General features: G+C 42.7%; 1 protein-coding gene across 3 annotated transcripts in view; it reads left to right on the forward strand.

The window, feature by feature from the left end:
* Positions 1-20,108, forward strand: part of LOC139747584 (exosome complex component RRP45-like) — a 137,093-nt gene that overhangs the window by 96,994 nt on the left and 19,991 nt on the right. For all 3 annotated transcript variants that reach the window (XM_071660022.1, XM_071660021.1, XM_071660020.1), the window contains exon 4: positions 3,104-3,346. In XM_071660022.1, coding sequence (XP_071516123.1) covers positions 3,104-3,346 — 243 coding nt within the window. The remainder of the gene's footprint in view (positions 1-3,103; positions 3,347-20,108) is intronic.

The following is a 20,108-nucleotide window of genomic DNA, read 5'->3' on the forward strand; positions in this document are numbered from 1 at the left end:
AACATCGATGAAGGGGTCAAAAGGGAAAGTAATGACTGATAACAGTAAAGTGAGGAATAGATGGAGTGAGTGTTTTGAAGGAGTGTTGAATGTGTTTGATGATAGAGTGGCAGATGTAGGTTGTTTGGGTTGGGTTGGTATGTGAAATGAAAGAGTTGTGGAGAATGGTTTGGTAAAGAGAGAAGAGTTGGTGAAAATCTTGCATAAGATAAAATGTGGCAAGGCAGCTAGAATGGATGATATTGCAGTTGAATTTATTAAGAAAGGGTTTGATGGTGTTTTGATTGGTTAGTAAAGATTTTCATTGTATGACTGGATCATGGTGAGGTGCCTGAGGATTGGCGGATTAAATGCATATTGCCATTGTTTAAAGGCAAAGGGGTTAAAGATGAGGGTTCAAACTACAGAGGAATAACTTTGGTGAGTGTGCCTGTTAAATTGTGTGGGATGAAGACACATACAGAGCATCAGATTGGGGAGGAGCAGTGTGGCTTCAGAAATGATAGAGGATGTTTGGTCCAGGTGTTTGCTGTACAGAATGAGTGTGAGGGATACATAGAAAAAGGATGGATTTATATGTCACATGTATGTGAGAAATACTTAGAAAAGCAAATGGATTTGTATGTAGCATTTATGGATCTGGAGAAGGCATATGATAGAGTTGATAGAGATGCTCTGTGGAAGGTATTAAGAATATATGGTGTGGGAGGCAAGTTGTTAGAAGCAGTGAAAAGTTTTTATCGAGGATGTAAGGCATGTGTACGTGTAGGAAGAGAGGAAAGTGATTGGTTCTCAGTGAATGTAGGTTTGCGGCAGGGGTGTGTGATGTCTCCATGGTTGTTTAATTTGTTTATGGATGGGGTTGTTAGGGAGGTGAATGCAAGAGTTTTGGAAAGAGGGGCAAGTATGAAGTCTGTTGGGGATGAGAGAGCTTGGGAAGTGAGTCAGTTGTTGTTCGCTGATGATACAACGCTGGTGGCTGATTCATGTGAGAAACTGCAGAAGCTGGTGACTGAGTTTGGTAAAGTGTGTGAAAGAAGAAAGTTAAGAGTAAATGTGAATAAGAGCAAGGTTATTAGGTACAGTAGGGTTGAGGGTCAATTCAATTGGGAGGTGAGTTTGAATGGAGAAAAACTGGAGGAAGTGAAGTGTTTTAGATATCTGGGAGTGGATCTGGCAGCGGATGGAACCATGGAAGCGGAAGTGGATCATAGGGTGGGGGAGGGGGCGAAAATTCTGGGAGCCTTGAAGAATGTGTGGAAGTCGAGAACATTATCTCGGAAAGCAAAAATGGGTATGTTTGAAGGAATAGTGGTTCCAACAATGTTGTATGGTTGCGAGGCGTGGACTATGGATAGAGTTGTGCGCAGGAGGATGGATGTGCTGGAAATGAGATGTTTGAGGACAATGTGTGGTGTGAGGTGGTTTGATCGAGTAAGTAACGTAAGGGTAAGAGAGATGTGTGGAAATAAAAAGAGCGTGGTTGAGAGAGCAGAAGAGGGTGTTTTGAAATGGTTTGGTCACTTGGAGAGAATGAGTGAGGAAAGATTGACCAAGAGGATATATGTGTCGGAGGTGGAGGGAACGAGGAGAAGAGGGAGACCAAATTGGAGGTGGAAAGATGGAGTGAAAAAGATTTTGTGTGATCGGGGCCTGAACATGCAGGAGGGTGAAAGGAGGGCAAAGAATAGAGTGAATTGGAGCGATGTGGTATACCGGGGTTGACGTGCTGTCAGTGGATTGAATCAAGGCATGTGTATGGGGGTGGGTTGTGCCATTTCTTTCGTCTGTTTCCTTGTGCTACCTCGCAAACGCGGGAGACAGCGACAAAGCAAAAAAAAAAAAAAAAAATTTATGGATATGGGAAATGCATATGGTAGAGTAGATAGAGATGCTTGTGAAAGGTTTTACGGATATACGGTGTGGGAGGAAAGATGCTTGAAGCAGTGAGAAGTTTTTATCAAGGGTGTAAGGTGTGTGTATGAGTAGGAAGAAAGGAGAGTGAACGGTTCCAAGTTGAGGATGGTCAATGGTAGTGGGGTATGATTTCATCATTGTTGTTCATTTTGTATATGGATGGGGTGGTGAGTGAGGTAAATGTGAGAGTCTTGGAGATAGGGGTGAGTTTGCAGTTTGTGGAGATGAGAAGGCTTGGGAAGTTAGTCAGTTGTTTAGTGATGATACAACACTGGTGGCAGAGTTGAGTGAGAAACTGCAGAAGATTTTTGAAGTGTGTAAAAGGAGAAAGTTGAAAGTGAATGATAAAATTAAGGTATCAGGCTTATTAGAGTTGAGGGATGGGCTAGATGGGATGTGAGTTTGATTGGATAAAAGTTGGAGGAAGTAAGGTGTTTTAGATATCTGGGAGTGGGATGGAACCATGGAAGTTGAAGTTAGTCTTAGGTTGGGTGACTGGGCAAAGTTTCTGGGAGTGCTGAAGAGTGTGTGGAAAGAGGGAACATTATTGAGGAGGGCAAGAATGGGTATGTTTGAAGGTATAGTAGTCCCAGCAACATTATATGGATGTGAGGCATGGACTGTGTGAAGGATAGTGGATGTTTGAAGATAATTGTGATGGGAGTTGGTTTCATCGTATTAGTAATGAAAGGGTAAGAGAGATGTGTAGTAATAGAAAGAGTATGGTTGAGAGAGCAGAAGAGTGTGTGCTGAAATGGTTTGGACATCTGGGGAGAATGAGCGAGGATAGGTTGACAAAGAGAATGAGAAGACCAAATTGAAGATGGAGCAATGGAGTGAAAAAGATTTTGAGCGATTGGGGCCTGAACATGCAGGAGGGTGAAAGGCTTGCATGGGATAGAATGAATTGGAAAGAAAGATGTGTTATACTGGGGTCGATGTTCTGTAAATGGACTGAGCCAGAGCATTTGAAGGGTTTAGAGTAAACCATGGAAAGGTCTGTGGGGCCTGGTTGTGGATAGGGAGCTGTGGTTTAGGTGCATTACACATGACAGCTAGAGAATTGATGTGAGCGGATGTGGCCTTTCTTCGTCTGTTCCTGGTACTGTCTTGCTTATGCAGGAAATTGCTATCATGTATGAAAAAGTATTGCGAAAGAGTCTTGAATCGATATTAATTTTTCCAGGTCCTGAATCACGCTGGCAATTTGGGTGATGCGTGTAACCTAGCTTCTGTGGCAGCACTTCGTCATTTCCATCGTCCTGATGTAACAGTAGAGGAAGATGGACGTGTAACTGTACATACTTTGGAAGAACGTGAACCCATTCCCACTTTCATGAAGAAAGTGCCTGTATGTCTTACATATGCTTTTTTTGTAGTGGATGAAAAGTGCTATATGCTTATGGATCCTTCAGAAAAAGAAGAAAGGGTAAGGAATTTTCGTAAAATTTTATGCTCTGGGATAGATTATTAGATGCTAGGGATTTTTACTGAACTTGGATTTTATTTGTAAAGAAATTTAGATTTTTTCTTGTGTGCTTAGGGCAAAAATGTAAAGAGGGTATATGTGTTGAAAATGAAATGTTTGAGGACAGTATGTGGTGTGAGGAGGGTTTATCAAATATGAAAAGATTGGATAAGAGTGAGGTGTGGCAGTAAGTTGGGTATGCATGACAGAGCTTTAGAGGATGTGCTGAAATGATTGAATATATGGAGAAGATAAGTGGTTAGGGATGACTAAAAGCATAGACATGTCAGAAGTGGAGGAAGAAGGGAAAGAGGAAAATCAAGGAGGAGATAGGATGACAGAGTGAAAGACACTTTGAAGGTTTAGGGCCAAATCTTGCAGGAAGATTTGATACATGCAAGGGAAAGTGTGAATTGGAGAACTGACTAAAGATGGAACAATGTGCTGTCAGTGGGCTGAACCAGGGCACATGAAACAATCAGAGTAAACCACAGAATGATTTGTGGGGCTTTGGTTTCAGTGCATTGTGTGGATATGAATTAGACCGTTTCTTCATCTTTGCTGGCGCTGCATCACCACGTGGTTAACGGCAGACATGGATGATTATGTATTTTTTCATGCTCTTTTTTTTTCTGTATGTTAAAGGCTCTAGTCACAGATTGAAGTCCACATCAAGGCCGGGCCTTAATTGAAATACTGAGAGAATTGTGAAATGAAAAGAGAAAAGACAAGAGAAAGTATTTATGAATTTTGGAGGAAAAGAAAGACCTATCTTTTGAAGTGTGCTAGGTCATTGTTATTGGAAAAAATATGAGAAGGTAGAGAGTTTAGAAGTTTCAATGTCTAGGAAAAGAAGTAGGTATCAGAACGGCCCGCCCTTGAGTTGCTGATGGCCACACAATAATCAAGTAGCTTGCTGAGTATTGCATGGTCTAACTAGTGGTGGGGGCACACATGCAACTATCTCTTGGGAGCAAAAACCAAAGTAATATATATAGAGGAGAGAAAGTGAACCAACATTGCAGTGTAGGTCAAGGTTGTCATGTTTGGAAGTTAGCCTAGGACTGTTTATAAGTCAGATCACTTTCGACCCAACACTGTCAAGTAAACATACAGAGCTAGAACCACCCCAAATGTGAGAGCAGTACTCAATACAAGGCCAAATCAATCCCTTATATAAACGGAACACCCGTTTAGAAGGGAAGTTTCGACTTCTAAATAGGACACCCAATTTCTTAGAGACAGACTTAGCTATTCCTGTAATGTGGGGTTTCCAAGAAAAGGTGGATGTTACAGTAATATCATTTATGTTGATTGAGTACAGAGGTGGAATTACAGAACTGTGAAAGGAAAGATGACACTTGTGAGGAGTTTTCAACAGAGATGGGCAGAAATTGTCTTAGAGCCGTTAAACAACGAGATTTTGTGTACCCCACTGAGATATCCTGTCCAAGTCATAGTTTATTGAAGAAGCTGTGTCAAGACAAGATGCGGATTGAGTGAAAGAAGAGGGAGCAGAACTGAAGGATGTAGGCGAATGCAGTGTTTAGTCATCAGCGTATGAGTGCATTGGATTATTTATGGAGGAGAGGAAATTGTTGAAAAAAGGAGAAAAAGTGTAGGGGACAAGACAGAACCTTGAGGTACACCACTGTTAATGGAGAAAAGGGGGAAGCTGATCCATCAACAACCACAGAGATAGATTGGCTGGAAAGGAAGCTACATGAAAAGGAGCAGACTGAGGGAGGCTTAGAGGTGAGACCCCATTGCCACACCCTGTCAAAAGCCTAAGATATGTCAAGGGCAACTACATATGACTTCAAAATCTTTCAGGGATGACGACCAGACATAAGTAAGATAGGAGAGAATATCATCAGTGGATCTCGTCTTATGGAAGCCATACTGGTGATCAGAGAGAAGACTGTGATTTTTGAGGTGTTTAAGGATATAAGGGTTGAGGAGGGATTCAAAGACTTTGGAAATGATGTATGTCAAAGCAATAGGATTATAGTAGAGGGGTCAGAACAGTCGGCCTTCTTAAAGATGGGATGCGTCAATTCATGCTTCCAAGAAGGAAACATTTTGGTTTTTAAACAGAAATGGAACTGATGAGTAAGCACAGGTGCAAGGACAGAAGCACACCCTTTCAGTACATGGGGATGGATGCCATCACTATCAATTGCCTTGCTTTTGTCCAGAGAAAGATTTGCTTTTCAGACATTCCAAAGAGAGATTGTGGAAAGAGGCATAGGATTGGTAAGAGGAGCATCAGGGGGTGAAGGAATGTTAGAGTCATCCAAGGAGGAGTTAGAAGAGAAATGAGAACCAAAGAGAGTTTCTTTGTCTACGAGAGAGACAGCTATAGTATCGTCAGAGCCGAAAAGTGAAGGGAAGGTAGAGCGACAATGATTGTTACAGATACCCTTAGTTAAAGACCAGAAAGACCTATCAGTGGATGATGAGGAGAGGTTATCACATTTTCTTTGAATAAAGGAATGCTTCGCCTGCTTACTGAGATTAAGGGAAGTGACAAAAGTTGAATGAGAGCCAGAGGAAGGAGAGTTTTTCCAAGCCCAATATTCCTGATCCCTTGTCTGAATAGCCTCAGAACAGGAATGGTTGAACCATGGATTGGAGGATAGTTCGTTTTGGAGGAAAAGGGAATAAATGCTTCCATTTCCACAAGAATAGCCTCTGCTATGCATTTGGCAGACAGAAGCATCACCACATGAGACAGTAAATTTCCCAAGGAAAGTCAGAAAGGAAGTTATTCAAACCAGTCAGCTTTGTTCAGATGCCAGTATTTATGCTCAGAAGGGGCTGCTGGAGGGGGAGGTGCCATTAGAATAGATTCATTCATGAGTGTGATCAGATGAACCAGTTGGGGCAAGATTGTGCATTTACAGTGGGATGGACTAGAAGTGAAAAACAAGTCCAGAATATTAGGAGAGTAGTCATGGTGGGAGATAATTTGCTCTAAATCAATGAGAATGAAGAACATGAGGGTGTCGATCCCTCCACCATCCACATGGGAGGAATTCAGTCATTCCCTTTGGTGAACATTGAAATCCCTGAGGTAGAGGATCTCGGTTTGCAGGTGAGAGGATTTTAGAGTCTCATAGCAGGAGTTTAGATACTCGAAGATAGATATAGAATTTGTAGAATTAGGAGAGTAGTATATGGAATCGAGGAAAAGTGTTGAAGTAGGGAGACAGACCTCGAGCCACACAACATCAGAGTTTGGAGATTCAAGGTCCTTAAGGCATGCAACAAGTGTGTTGATGTTGGAATAAGCATGAACACCACTTTTGAGTCAGAATCATGGATGGAGTTTATAGTGAGATATGAAAAAGGGACAAATGAGAACATCGTTAGACAACTGTGTCTCAGACAGAAGCGGAATATTAGGAGAGGTACTAGACAGATGGTGTTCATATGAGGATAGGTAACTTGAGAGACCATGAATGTTGGTATAGTGAGTAGAAAAAGAGGAAGGCCTAACACAGAGGGAAAGATTGTGGGAGAGGCTGCTATTATTACTGCCAGAACCCTTCCTCTCATTGGCAGTAGAGTCAGGCAGAAACATGGAGATTCTAAGCACCCCATGATGCTGGAGACTGGGGGGGCCATAGATTTGATGGACTCTGTCGTGGTGATACTTATAAGTGGTTGAGCGGACAGACATTGGTAAAAGTACTCATGTGAAAAAATAGAGATACTGATAAGCAAGGTTTGGTGCTTGTAAGAAGATGGTAGGACAGGCCTGGTAGTCCCATTTTGATGAGACAGAAAGTAAGACCAGCAGTCCTGACATGGAGAGTTCAAGATGGTTATGGGCACCACTTTTATGCTCCTCAGGCAGGACGATAGTACCATCCTGAGCAGCTGTTGTCAGTACCCTACTATCTTTCATTTAACATATATAGGGAGGTGAATGCAAGAGTTTTGGAGGAGGGGCAAGTATGCAGTCTGTTGTGGATGAGAAGGCTTGGGAAGCGAGTCAGTTGTTGTTCGCTGATGATACAGCAGCTGATTTGGGTGAGAAACTGCAGGTGGTGACTGAGTTTGGTAAAGTGTGTGAAAGAAGAAAGCTGAGAGTAAATGGGAATAAGAGTAAGGTTATTAGGTTCTGTAGGGTTGAGGGACAAGTGAATTGGGAGGTAAGTTTGAATGGAGAAAAACTGGAGGAAGTGAAGTGTTTTAGGTATCTGGGAGTGGATTTAGTAGCAGATGGAACCATAGAAGTGGAAGTGAGTCACAGGGTGGGGGAGGGGGAGAAGGTTCTGGAAGCGTTGAAGAATGTGTGGAAGGCGAGAACATTATCTTGGAGAGCAAAAATAGGTATGTTTGAAGGAATAGTGGTTCCAACAATGTTATATGGTTGCGAGGCTTGGACTAGTAGATAGGGTTCTGCAGAGGAGGGTGGATGTGTTAGAAATGAAATGTTTGAGGACAGTATGTGGTGTGAGGTGGTTTGATCGAGTAAGTAATGAAAGGGTAAGAGAAATGTGTGGTAATAAAAAGAGTATGGTTAAGAGAGCAGAAGAGGATGTATTGAAATGGTTTGGTCATATAGAGAGAATGAGTGAGGAAAGATTGACAAAGATAATATATGTGTCAAAGGTGGAGGGAACGAGGAGAAATGGAAGACCTAATTGGAGATGGGAGGATGGAGTGAAAAAGATTTTGAGCAATCGGGGCATGAAGATACAGGAGGGTGAAAGGCATGCAAGGAATAGAGTGAATTGGAACGATGTGGTGTACTGGGGTCGACGTTCTGTCAGTGGATTGAACCAGGGCATGTGAAGCATCTGGGGTAAACCATGGAAAGTTTTGTAGGGCCTGGATGTGGAAAGGGAGCTGTGGTTTTGGTGCATTACAAGTGACAGCTAGAGACTGAGTGTGAAAGAATGTGGCTTTTGTTGTCCTTTCTTAGTGCTATCATGCGCAGGGGGAGGGGGATGCTGTTTCACATGTAGGTGGGTGGCGACAGGAATGAATAAGGCAGCAAGTATGAATTATGCACATGTGTATATATGTATATGTCTGCTTTGATTTGCTTTGTCGCTGTCTCCCGTGTTAGCGAGGTAGCGCAAGGAAACAGATGAAAGAATGGCCCAACCCACCCACATACACATGTATATACATACGCGTCCACACACGCAAATATACATACATATACATCTCAATGTATACATATATATATATATACACACAGACATATACATATATACACATGTGCATAATTCATACTGTCTGCCTCTATTCATTCCCATCGCCACCTCGCCACAAATGAAATAACAACCCCCTCCCCCCTCATGTGCGCGAGGTAGCTCTAGGAAGACAACAAAGGCCCCATTCGTTCACACTCACTCTCTAGCTGTCATGTAATAATGCACCAAAACGACAGCTCTCTTTCCACATCCAGGCCCCACAGAACTTTCCATGGTTTGCCCCAGACGCTTCACATGCCCTGGTTCAATCCATTAACAGCACGTCGACCCCGGTATACCACATTTTTCCAAGTCACTCTATTCCTTGCACGCCTTTCACCCTCCTGCATGTTCAGGCCCAATCACTCAAAATCTTTTTCACTCCATCTTTCCACCTCCAATTTGATCTCCCACTTCTCCTTGTTCCTTCCACCTCTGACACATATATCCTCTTGGTCAATCTTTCCTCACTCATTCTCTCCATGTGACCAAACTATTTCAAAACACCCTCTTCTGCTCTCTCAACCACACTCTTTTTATTACCACACATCTCTCTTACCCTATTATTACTTACTCGATCAATCCATCTCACACCACATATTGTCCTCAAACATCTCATTTCCAGCACATCCACCCTCCTGTGCACAACTCTATCCATGGCCCATGCCTCGCAACCATACAACATTGTTGGAACCACTATTCCTTCAAACATAGCCATTTTTGCTTTCGGAGATAATGTTCTCGACTTCCACACATTCTTCAAGGCTTCCAGAATTTTCGCCCCCTTCCCCACCCTATGATTCACTTCCGCTTCCATGGTTCCATCCGCTGCCAGATCCACTCCCAGATATCTAAAACACTTCACTTCCTCCAGTTTTTCTCCATTCAAACTTACCTCCCTGTTGACTCGACCCTCAACCTTACTGTACCTAATAACCTTGCTCTTATTCACATTTACTCTCTGCTTTCTTCTTTCACACACTTTACTAAACTCAGTCACCAGCTTCTGCAGTTTCTCACATGAATCAGCCACCAGCGCTGTATCATCATTGTACAACAACTGACTCACTTCCCAAGCTCTCTCATCCACAACAGACTGCATACTTGCCCCTCTTTCCAAAACTCTTGCATTCACCTCCCTAACAACCCCATCCATAAACATATCAAACAACCATGGAGACATCACACACCCCTTCCGTAACCTGCATTCACTGAGAACCAATCACTTTCCACTCTTCCTACACGTACACATGCCTTACATCCTCGATAAAAACTTTTCACTGCTTCTAACAACTTGCCTTCCACACCATATATTCTTAATACCTTCCACAGAGCATCTCTATTAACTCTTATCATATGCCTTCTCCAGATCCATAAATGCTACATACAAATCCATTTGCTTTTCTAAGTATTTCTCACATACATTCTTCAAAGCAAACACCTGATCCACACATCCTCTACCACTTCTGAAACCACACTGCTGTTCCCCAATCTGATGCTCTGTGCATGCCTTCACCCTCTCAATCAATACCCTCGCATATAATTTACCAGGGGATTCTTTCACCCCTATCCCTGGGGATAGGGGTGAAAGAATACTTCCCACGCATTCCTCGTGTGTCGTAGAAGGCAACTAGAGGGGACGGGAGCGGGGGGCCAGAAATCCTCCCCTCCTTGTATTTTTTAACTTTCTAAAATGGGAAACAGAAGAAGGAGTCACGCAGGGAGTGCTCATCCTCCTCGAAGGCTCAGACTGGGGTGTCTAAATGTGTGTGGATGTAACCAAGATGTGAAAAAAGGAGAGATAGGTAGTATGTTTGAGGAAAGGAATCTGGATGTTTTGGCTCTGAGTGAAATGAAGCTCAAGGGTAAAGGGGAAGAGTGGTTTAGGAATGTCTTGGGAGTAAAGTCAGGGGTTAGTGAGAGGACAAGAGCAAGGGAAGGAGTAGCAGTACTCCTGAAACAGGAGTTGTGGGAGTATGTGATAGAATGTAAGAAAGTAAATTCTCGATTAATATGGGTAAAACTGAAAGTTGATGGAGAGAGATGTGTGATTATTGGTGCATATGCACCTGGGCATGAGAAGAAAGATCATGGGAGGCAAGTGTTTTGGGAGCAGCTGAATGAGTGTGTTAGTGGTTTTGATGCACGAGACCGGGTTATAGTGATGGGTGATTTGAATGCAAAGGTGAGTAATGTGGCGGTTGAGGGAATAATTGGTATACATGGGGTGTTCAGTGTTGTAAATGGAAATGGTGAAGAGCTTGTAGATTTATGTGCTGAAAAAGGACTGGTGATTGGGAATACCTGGTTAAAAAAAAAAAGAAAAAAAAAAAAAATATATGTATATATATATATATATATATATATATATATATATATATCCAGATCCATAAATGCTACATACAAATCCATTTGCTTTTCTAAGTATTTCTCACATACATTCTTCAAAGCAAACACCTGATCCACACATCCTCTACCACTTCTGAAACCACACTGCTCTTCCCCAATCTGATGCTCTGTACATGCCTTCACCCTCTCAATCAATACCCTCCCATATAATTTACCAGGAATACTCAACAAACTTATACCTCTGTAATTTGAGCACTCACTCTTATCCCCTTTGCCTTTGTACAATGGCACTATGCACGCATTCCGCCAATCCTCAGGCACCTCACCATGAGTCATACATACATTAAATAACCTTACCAACCAGTCAACAATACAGTCACCCCCTTTTTTAATAAATTCCACTGCAATACCATCCAAACCTGCTGCCTTGCCGGCTTTCATCTTCCGCAAAGCTTTTACTACCTCTTCTCTGTTTACCAAATCATTTTCCCTAACCCTCTCACTTTGCACACCACCTCGACCCAAACATCCTATATCTGCCACTCTGTCATCAGACACATTCAACAAACCTTCAAAATACTCATTCCATCTCCTTCTCATATCACCACTACTTGTTATCACCTCCCCATTTACGCCCTTCACTGAAGTTCCCATTTGCTCCCTTGTCTTACGCACCCTATTTACCTCCTTCCAGAACATCTTTTTTATTCTCCCTAAAATTTACTGATAGTCTCTCACCCCAACTCTCATTTGCCCTTTTTTGTATGTAGCATTTATGGATCTGGAGAAGGCATATGATAGAGTTGATAGAGATGCTCTGTGGAAGGTATTAAGAATATATGGTGTGGGAGGCAAGTTGTTAGAAGCAGTGAAAAGTTTTTATCGAGGATGTAAGGCATGTGTACGTGTAGGAAGAGAGGAAAGTGATTGGTTCTCAGTGAATGTAGGTTTGCGGCAGGGGTGTGTGATGTCTCCATGGTTGTTTAATTTGCTTATGGATGGGGTTGTTAGGGAGGTAAATGCAAGAGTCTTGGAAAGAGGGGCAAGTATGAAGTCTGTTGGGGATGAGAGAGCTTGGGAAGTGAGTCAGTTGTTGTTCGCTGATGATACAGCGCTGGTGGCGGATTCATGTGAGAAACTGCAGAAGCTGGTGACGGAGTTTGGTAAAGTGTGTGGAAGAAGAAAGTTAAGAGTAAATGTGAATAAGAGCAAGGTTATTAGGTACAATAGGGTTGAGGGTCAAGTCAATTGGGAGGTGAGTTTGAATGGTGAAAAACTGGAGGAAGTGAAGTGTTTTAGATATCTGGGAGTGGATCTGTCAGCGGATGGAACCATGGAAGCGGAAGTGGATCATAGGGTGGGGGAGGGGGCGAAAATTTTGGGAGCCTTGAAAAATATGTGGAAGTCGAGAACATTATCCCGGAAAGCAAAAATGGGTATGTTTGAAGGAATAGTAGTTCCAACAATGTTGTATGGTTGCGAGGCGTGGGCTATGGATAGAGTTGTGCGCAGGAGGATGGATGTGCTGGAAATGAGATGTTTGAGGACAATGTGTGGTGTGAGGTGGTTTGATCGAGTAAGTAACGTAAGGGTAAGAGAGATGTGTGGAAATAAAAAGAGCGTGGTTGAGAGAGCAGAAGAGGGTGTTTTGAAATGGTTTGGGCACATGGAGAGAATGAGTGAGGAAAGATTGACCAAGAGGATATATGTGTCGGAGGTGGAGGGAACGAGGAGAAGAGGGAGACCAAATTGGAGGTGGAAAGATGGAGTGAAAAGGATTTTGTGTGATCGGGGCCTGAACATGCAGGAGGGTGAAAGAGGGCAAGGAATAGAGTGAATTGGATCGATGTGGTATACAGGGGTTGACGTGCTGTCAGTGGATTGAATCAAGGCATGTGAAGCGTCCGGGGTAAACCATGGAAAGCTGTGTAGGTATGTATATTTCCGTGTGTGGACGTGTGTATGTACATGTGTATGGGGGGGGTTGGGCCATTTCTTTCGTCTGTTTCCTTGCGCTACCTCGCAAACGCGGGAGACAGCGACAAAGTATAAAAAAAAAAAAAAAAAATATATATATATATATATATAAATATATATATATATATATATATATATATATATATATATATATCCCTGGGGATAGGGGAGAAAGAATACTTCCCATGTATTCCCTGCGTGTCGTAGAAGGCGACTAAAAGGGGAGGGAGCGGGGGGCTGGAAATCCTCCCCTCTCATTATTTTTTTTTTATTTTTCCAAAAGAAGGAACAGAGAAGGGGGCCAGGTGAGGATATTCCCTCAAAGGCCCAGTTCTCTGTTCTTAATGCTACCTCGCTAACGCGGGAAATGGCGAATAGTTTGAAAGAAAGAAAAGATACATAAGTATACGTATGTAAGTAGGAGAGATGGCCAGAGAGCGTTATTGTATTACGTGTTAATTGACAGGCGTGCGAAAGAGAGACTTTTGGATGTTAATGTGCTGAGAGGTGCAACTGGAGGGATGTCTGATCATTATCTTGTGGAGGCTAAGGTGAAGATTTGTATGGGTTTTCAGAAAAGAAGAGTGAATGTTGGGGTGACGAGGGTGGTGAGAGTAAGTGAGCTTGGGAAGGAGACTTGTGTGAGGAAGTACCAGGAGAGACTGAGTACAGAATGGAAAAAGGTGAGAACAATGGAAGTAAGGGGAGTGGGGGAGGAATGGGATGTATTTAGGGAATCAGTGATGGATTGCACAAAAGATGCTTGTGGCATGAGAAGAGTGGGAGGTGGGTTGATTTGAAAGGGTAGTGAGTGGTGGGATGAAGAAGTAAGATTATTAGTGAAAGAGAAGAGAGAGGCATTTGGACGATTTTTGCAGGGAAAAAATGCAAATGAGTGGGAGATGTATAAAAGAAAGAGACAGGAGCTCAAGAGAAAGGTGCAAGAGGTGAAAAAGAGGGCAAATGAGAGTTGGGGTGAGAGAGTATCATTAAATTTTACGGAGAATAAAAAGATGTTCTGGAAGAATGTAAATAAAGTGCGTAAGACAAGGGAGCAAATGGGAACTTCAGTGAAGGGCGAAAATGGGGAGGTGATAACAAGTAGTGGTGATGTGAGAAAGAGATGGAATGAGTATTTTGAAGGTTTGTTGAATGTGTTTGATGATAGAGTGGCAGATATAGGGTGTTTTGGTCGAGGTGGTGTGCAAAGTGAGAGGGTTAGGGAAAATGATTTGGTAAACAGAGAAGAGGTAGTAAAAGCTTTGCGGAAGATGAAAGCCGGCAAGGCAGCAGGTTTGGATGGTATTGCAGTGGAATTTATTAATAAAAGGGGGTGACTGTATTATTGACTGGTTGGTAAGGTTATTTAATGTATATATGACTCATGGTGAGGTGCCTGAGGATTGGTGGAATGCGTGCATAGTGCCATTGTGCAAAGGCAAAGGGGATAAGAGTGAGTGCTCAAATTTCAGAGGTATAAGTTTGTTGAGTATTCCTGGTAAATTATGTGGAGGGTATTGATTGAGAGGGTGAAGGCATGTACAGAGCATCAGATTGGGGAAGAGCAGTGTGGTTTCAGAAGTGGTAGAGGATGTGTGGATCAGGTGTTTGCTTTGAAGAATGTATGTGAGAAATACTTAGAAAAGCAAATGGATTTGTATGTAGCATTTATGGATCTGGAGAAGGCATATGATAGAGTTGATAGAGATGCTCTGTGGAAGGTATTAAGAATATATGGTGTGGGAGGCAAGTTGTTAGAAGCAGTGAAAAGTTTTTATCGAGGATGTAAGGCATGTGTACGTGTATGAAGAGAGGAAAGTGATTGGTTCTCAGTGATTGTAGGTTTGCGGCAGGGGTGTGTGGATCAGGTGTTTGCTTTGAAGAATGTATGTGAGAAATACTTAGAAAAGCAAATGGATTTGTATGTAGCATTTATGGATCTGGAGAAGGCATATGATAGAGTTGATAGAGATGCTCTGTGGAAGGTATTAAGAATATATGGTGTGGGAGGCAAGTTGTTAGAAGCAGTGAAAAGTTTTTATCGAGGATGTAAGGCATGTGTACATGTAGGAAGAGAGGAAAGTGATTGGTTCTCAGTGATTGTAGGTTTGCGGCAGGGGTGTGTGATGTCTCCATGGTTGTTTAATTTGTTTATGGATGGGGTTGTTAGGGAGGTGAATGCAAGAGTTTTGGAAAGAGGGGCAAGTATGAAGTCTGTTGTGGATGAAAGAGCTTGGGAAGTGAGTCAGTTGTTGTTCGCTGATGATACAACGCTGGTGGCTGATTCATGTGAGAAACTGCAGAAGCTGGTGACTGAGTTTGGTAAAGTGTGTGAAAGAAGAAAGTTAAGAGTAAATGTGAATAAGAGCAAGGTTACTAGGTACAGTAGGGTTGAGGGTCAAGTCAATTGGGAGGTAAGTTTGAATGGAGAAAAACTGGAGGAAGTGAAGTGTTTTAGATATCTAGGAGTGGATCTGGCAGTGGATGGAACCATGGAAGCGGAAGTGGATCATAGGGTGGGGGAGGGGGCGAAAATCCTGGGATCCTTGAAGAATGTGTGGAAGTCGAGAACATTATCTCGGAAAGCAAAAATGGGTATGTTTGAAGGAATAGTGGTTCCAACAATTTTGTATGGCTGCAAGGCGTGGGCTATGGATAGAGTTGTGCGCAGGAGGGTGGATGTGCTGGAAATGAGATGTTTGAGGACAATGTGTGGTGTGAGGTGGTTTGATTGAGTAAGTAACGTAAGGGTAAGAGAGATGTGTGGAAATAAAAAGAGCGTGGTTGAGAGAGCAGAAGAGGGTGTTTTGAAATGGTTTGGGCACATGGAGAGAATGAGTGAGGAAAGATTGACCAAGAGGATATATGTGTCGGAGGTGGAGGGAACGAGGAGAAGTGGGAGACCAAATTGGATGTGGAAAGATGGAGTGAAAAAGATTTTGTGCGATCGGGGCCTGAACATGCGGGAGGGTGAAAGGAGGGCAAGGAATAGAGTGAATTGGATCGATGTGGTATAAAGGGTTTGACGTGCTGTCAGTGGATTGAATCAGGGCATGTGAAGCGTCTGGGGTAAACCATGGAAAGCTGTGTAGGTATGTATATTTGCGTGTGTGGACGTGTATGTATATACATGTGTATGGGGGTGGGTTGGGCCATTTCTTTCGTCTGTTTCCTTGTGCTACCTCGTAAACGCGGGAGACAGCGACAAAGCAAAAAAAAAGAAAAAAAAAATAATTTAACAGGAATACTCAACAAACTTATACCTCTGTAATTTGAGCACTCACTCTTCTCCCCTTTGCCTTTGTACAATGGCACTATGCAAGCATTCCGCCAATCCTCAGGCACCTCACCATGAATCATACATACATTAAATAACCTTACCAACCAGTCAACAATACAGTCACCCCCTTTTTAATAAATTCCACTGCAATACCATCCAAATCCGCTTCCTTGCCGGTTTTAATCTTCCGCAAAGCTTTTACTACCTCTTCTCTGTTTACCAAATTGTACTCCGTAACCCTCTCACTTTGCACACCACCTTGATCAAAACTCCCTATATCTGCCACTCTATCATCAAACACATTCAACAAACCTTCAAAATACTCACTCCATCTCCTTATCACATCACGACTTTTGTTATCACCTCCCCATTAGCCCCCTTCTCTGAAGTTCCCATTTGTTCCCTTGTCTTACGCACTTTATTTACCTTCTTCCAAAACATCTTTTTATTCTCCCTGAAATTTAATGATACTCTCTCACCCCAAATCTCATTTGCCCTCTTTTTCACCTCTTGCACCTTTCTCTTGACCTCCTGTCTCTTTCTTTTTTATACATCTCCCACTTATTTGCATTGTTTCCCTGCAAGAATCATCCAAATGCCTCTCTCTTCTCTTTCACTAATGATCTTACTTCTTCATCCCACCACTCACTACCCTTTCTAATCTGCCCAACTCCCACGCTTCTCATGCCACAAGCATCTTTTGCGCAAGCCATCACTGCTTCCCTAAATACATCCCATTCCTCCCCCACTCCCCTTACGTCCTTTGTTCTCACCTTTTTCCATTCTGTACTCAGTCTCTCCTGGTACTTCCTCACACAAGTCTCCTTCCCAAGCTCACTTACTCTCACCACTCTCTTCACCCCAACATTCTCTCTTTTTTTCTGAAAACCTCTACAAATCTTTACCTTCGCCTCCACAAGATAATGATCAGACAATCCTCCGGTTGCACCTCTCAGCACATTAACATGTATATATATTGCATGTATATATATTGGAAAGGATCACAATTTTTTGTGTGATCAGGATAATCCTATGAGTCCATGGGGAAAATGAAACACGATAAGTTCCCAAGAGCACTTTCCTGTAATAATCACATCATCAGGGGAGACACAAGAGAGAAATATAACAGTCAGTTGATATACATCGAAGAGACAAAGCTAGGACGCCCTTTGGTAAACTTGCAATTGTCCAAGACAATTGCATGTTTACCAATTGCATGTTTATCCCTGGGGATAGGGGATTAAGAATACTTCCCACATGTTTCCTGCGTGTCGTAGAAGGCGACTAAAAGGGGAGGGAGCGGGGGGCTGGAAATCCTCTCCTCTCGTTTTTTTTTTTTTTTAATTTTCCAAAAGACGGAACAGAGAAGGGGGCCAGGTGAGGGTATTCCCTCAAAGGCCCAGTCCTCTGTTCTTAATGCTACCTCGCTAACGCGGGAAGTGGCGAATAGTTTAAAAGAAAATTTATTTTTTATTTTGCTTTGTCGCTGTCTCCCGCGTTTGTGAGGTAGTGCAAGGAAACAGACGAAAGAAATGGCCCAACCCACCCCCATACACATGTATATACATACACGTCCACACATGCAAATATACATACCTATACATCTCAATGTACACATATATATACACACACAAACATATACATATATACACATGTACATAATTCATACTGTCTGCCTTTATTTATTCCCATCGCCACCTCGCCACACATGGAATAACATCCCCCTCCCCCCTCATGTGTGCGAGGTAGCGCTAGGAAAAGACAACAAAGGCCCCATTCGTTCACACTCAGTCTTTAGCTGTCATGTAATAATGCCCGAAACCACAGCTCCCTTTCCCACATCCAGGCCCCACAGAACTTTCCATGGTTTACCCCAGACGCTTCACATGCCCTGATTCAATCCGTTGACAGCACGTTGACCCCGGTATACCACATTGATCCAATTCACTCTATTCCTTGCTCGCCTTTCACCCTCCTGTATGTTCAGGCCCCGATCACTCAAAATCTTTTTCACTCCATCTTTCCACCTCCAATTTGGTCTCCCATTTCTTGTTCCCTCCATCTCTGACACATATATCCTCTTGGTCAATCTTTCCTCACTCATTCTCTTCATGTGCCCAAACCATTTCAAAACACCCTCTTCTGCTCTCTCAACCACACTCTTTTTATTTCCACACATCTCTCTTGCCCTTACATTACTTACTCGATCAAACCACCTCACACCACATATTGTCCTCAAACATCTCATTTCCAGCACATCCACCCTCCTGCGCACAACTCTATCCATAGCCCACGCCTCGCAACCATACAACATTGTTGGACCCACTATTCCTTCAAACATACCCATTTTTGCTTTTGGAGATAATGTTTTCGACTTCCAAACATTCTTCAAGGCTCCCAGGACTTTCGCCCCCTCCCCTACCGTATGATTCACTTCCGCTTCCATGGTTCCATCCGCTGCCAGATCCACTCCCAGATATCTAAAACACTTTACTTCCTCCAGTTTTCCTCCATTCAAACTTACCTCCCAGTTGACTTGACCCTCAACTCTATTGTGCCTAATAACCTTGCTCTTATTCACATGAATCAGCCACCAGCGCTGTATCATCAGCGAACAACAACTGACTCACTTCCCAAGCTCTCTCATCCCCAACAGACTGCATACTTGCCCCTCTTTCCAAAACTCTTGCATTCACCTCCCTAACAACCCCATCCATAAACAAATTAAACAACCATGGAGACATCACACACCCGTGCCGCAAACCTACATTCACTGAGAACCAATCACTTTCCTCTCTTCCTACACGTACACATGCCTTATATCCTCGATGAAAATCTAATAATGCCCGCTGACCATCTCTCTTACTGACATATATATACTTGTGCACATCCCTCTTTTTAAACCAGGTACCCCAGTCATCACATCTTTTTTTAGCACACAACTCTACAAGTTGGTCAACATTTTCATTCATAATACTGAATGCCCCATGCACCCCAGTTATACCCTCAACTGGTACATTACTTACCTTTGCATTTAAATCACCCATCACTGATAACCCAGTCTCTTACATCAAAATTGCTGACACACTCACTCAGCTGCTCCCAAACACTTGCCTCTCTTGATTTTTCTTCTCATGGCCAGGTGTATAAGCACTATTAATCACACATCTATGCCATCCGCTTTCAGTTGCACCCAAATCGGTGTAGAATTTACTTCCTTACAGTCTGTCACTCACCCCCTAAACTTCTGCTTTATGAGTAGTGCTACTCCTTCCTTAGCTCTTGCCCTTTTACCAACCCCTAGCATTACTCCTAAAACATTTCTAAACCATTCATCCCCTTTACCCTTGAGCTTTGTTTCACTCAGAACCAGGAACATCCAGGTTTCTTTCCTCAAACATACTACCTGTCTCTCCTGTCTTTTCATCTTGGTTACATCCATACACATTTTGACACTCCAGCCTGGGGCTTTAAGGAGAATAAGCACTCCCTGCCTGGCTCTTTCTTTTGTTGCCTCTTATAGAAATTGAAATACAAGAAGTAGAAGGGGGGGAGGTTTCACCCTCCCATTTCCACCACTTTTAGTCACCTATGACACATAGGGAATACTGAGGTAGAATTCTTTCTCACCTACCCTAGGGATAAGTTATATATCATTTAATTTCATATCTTTTTTAGTATTCCAGGTGATATTTTTATCCTCAATTTTTTTTCCTGATTTTGCTTTTGGTTATGCTATCTGATGTCACTGGGATGCATAGGATTCCAGGCATTGTGAACTTTTTTTTTTTTAAGTAACTGATATGGCATGGGCCAAACATTCCCCAGTCAAGGCCACCTTGGGTAAGAGAAAAGTTAAAGAAAGTAGATATTACTTAGCTTCACAGGTGTTTTTACTTGTGCA

Source organism: Panulirus ornatus, chromosome 69, assembly GCF_036320965.1.
Source record: "Panulirus ornatus isolate Po-2019 chromosome 69, ASM3632096v1, whole genome shotgun sequence".
NCBI classification, from domain to species: domain Eukaryota; kingdom Metazoa; phylum Arthropoda; class Malacostraca; order Decapoda; family Palinuridae; genus Panulirus; species Panulirus ornatus.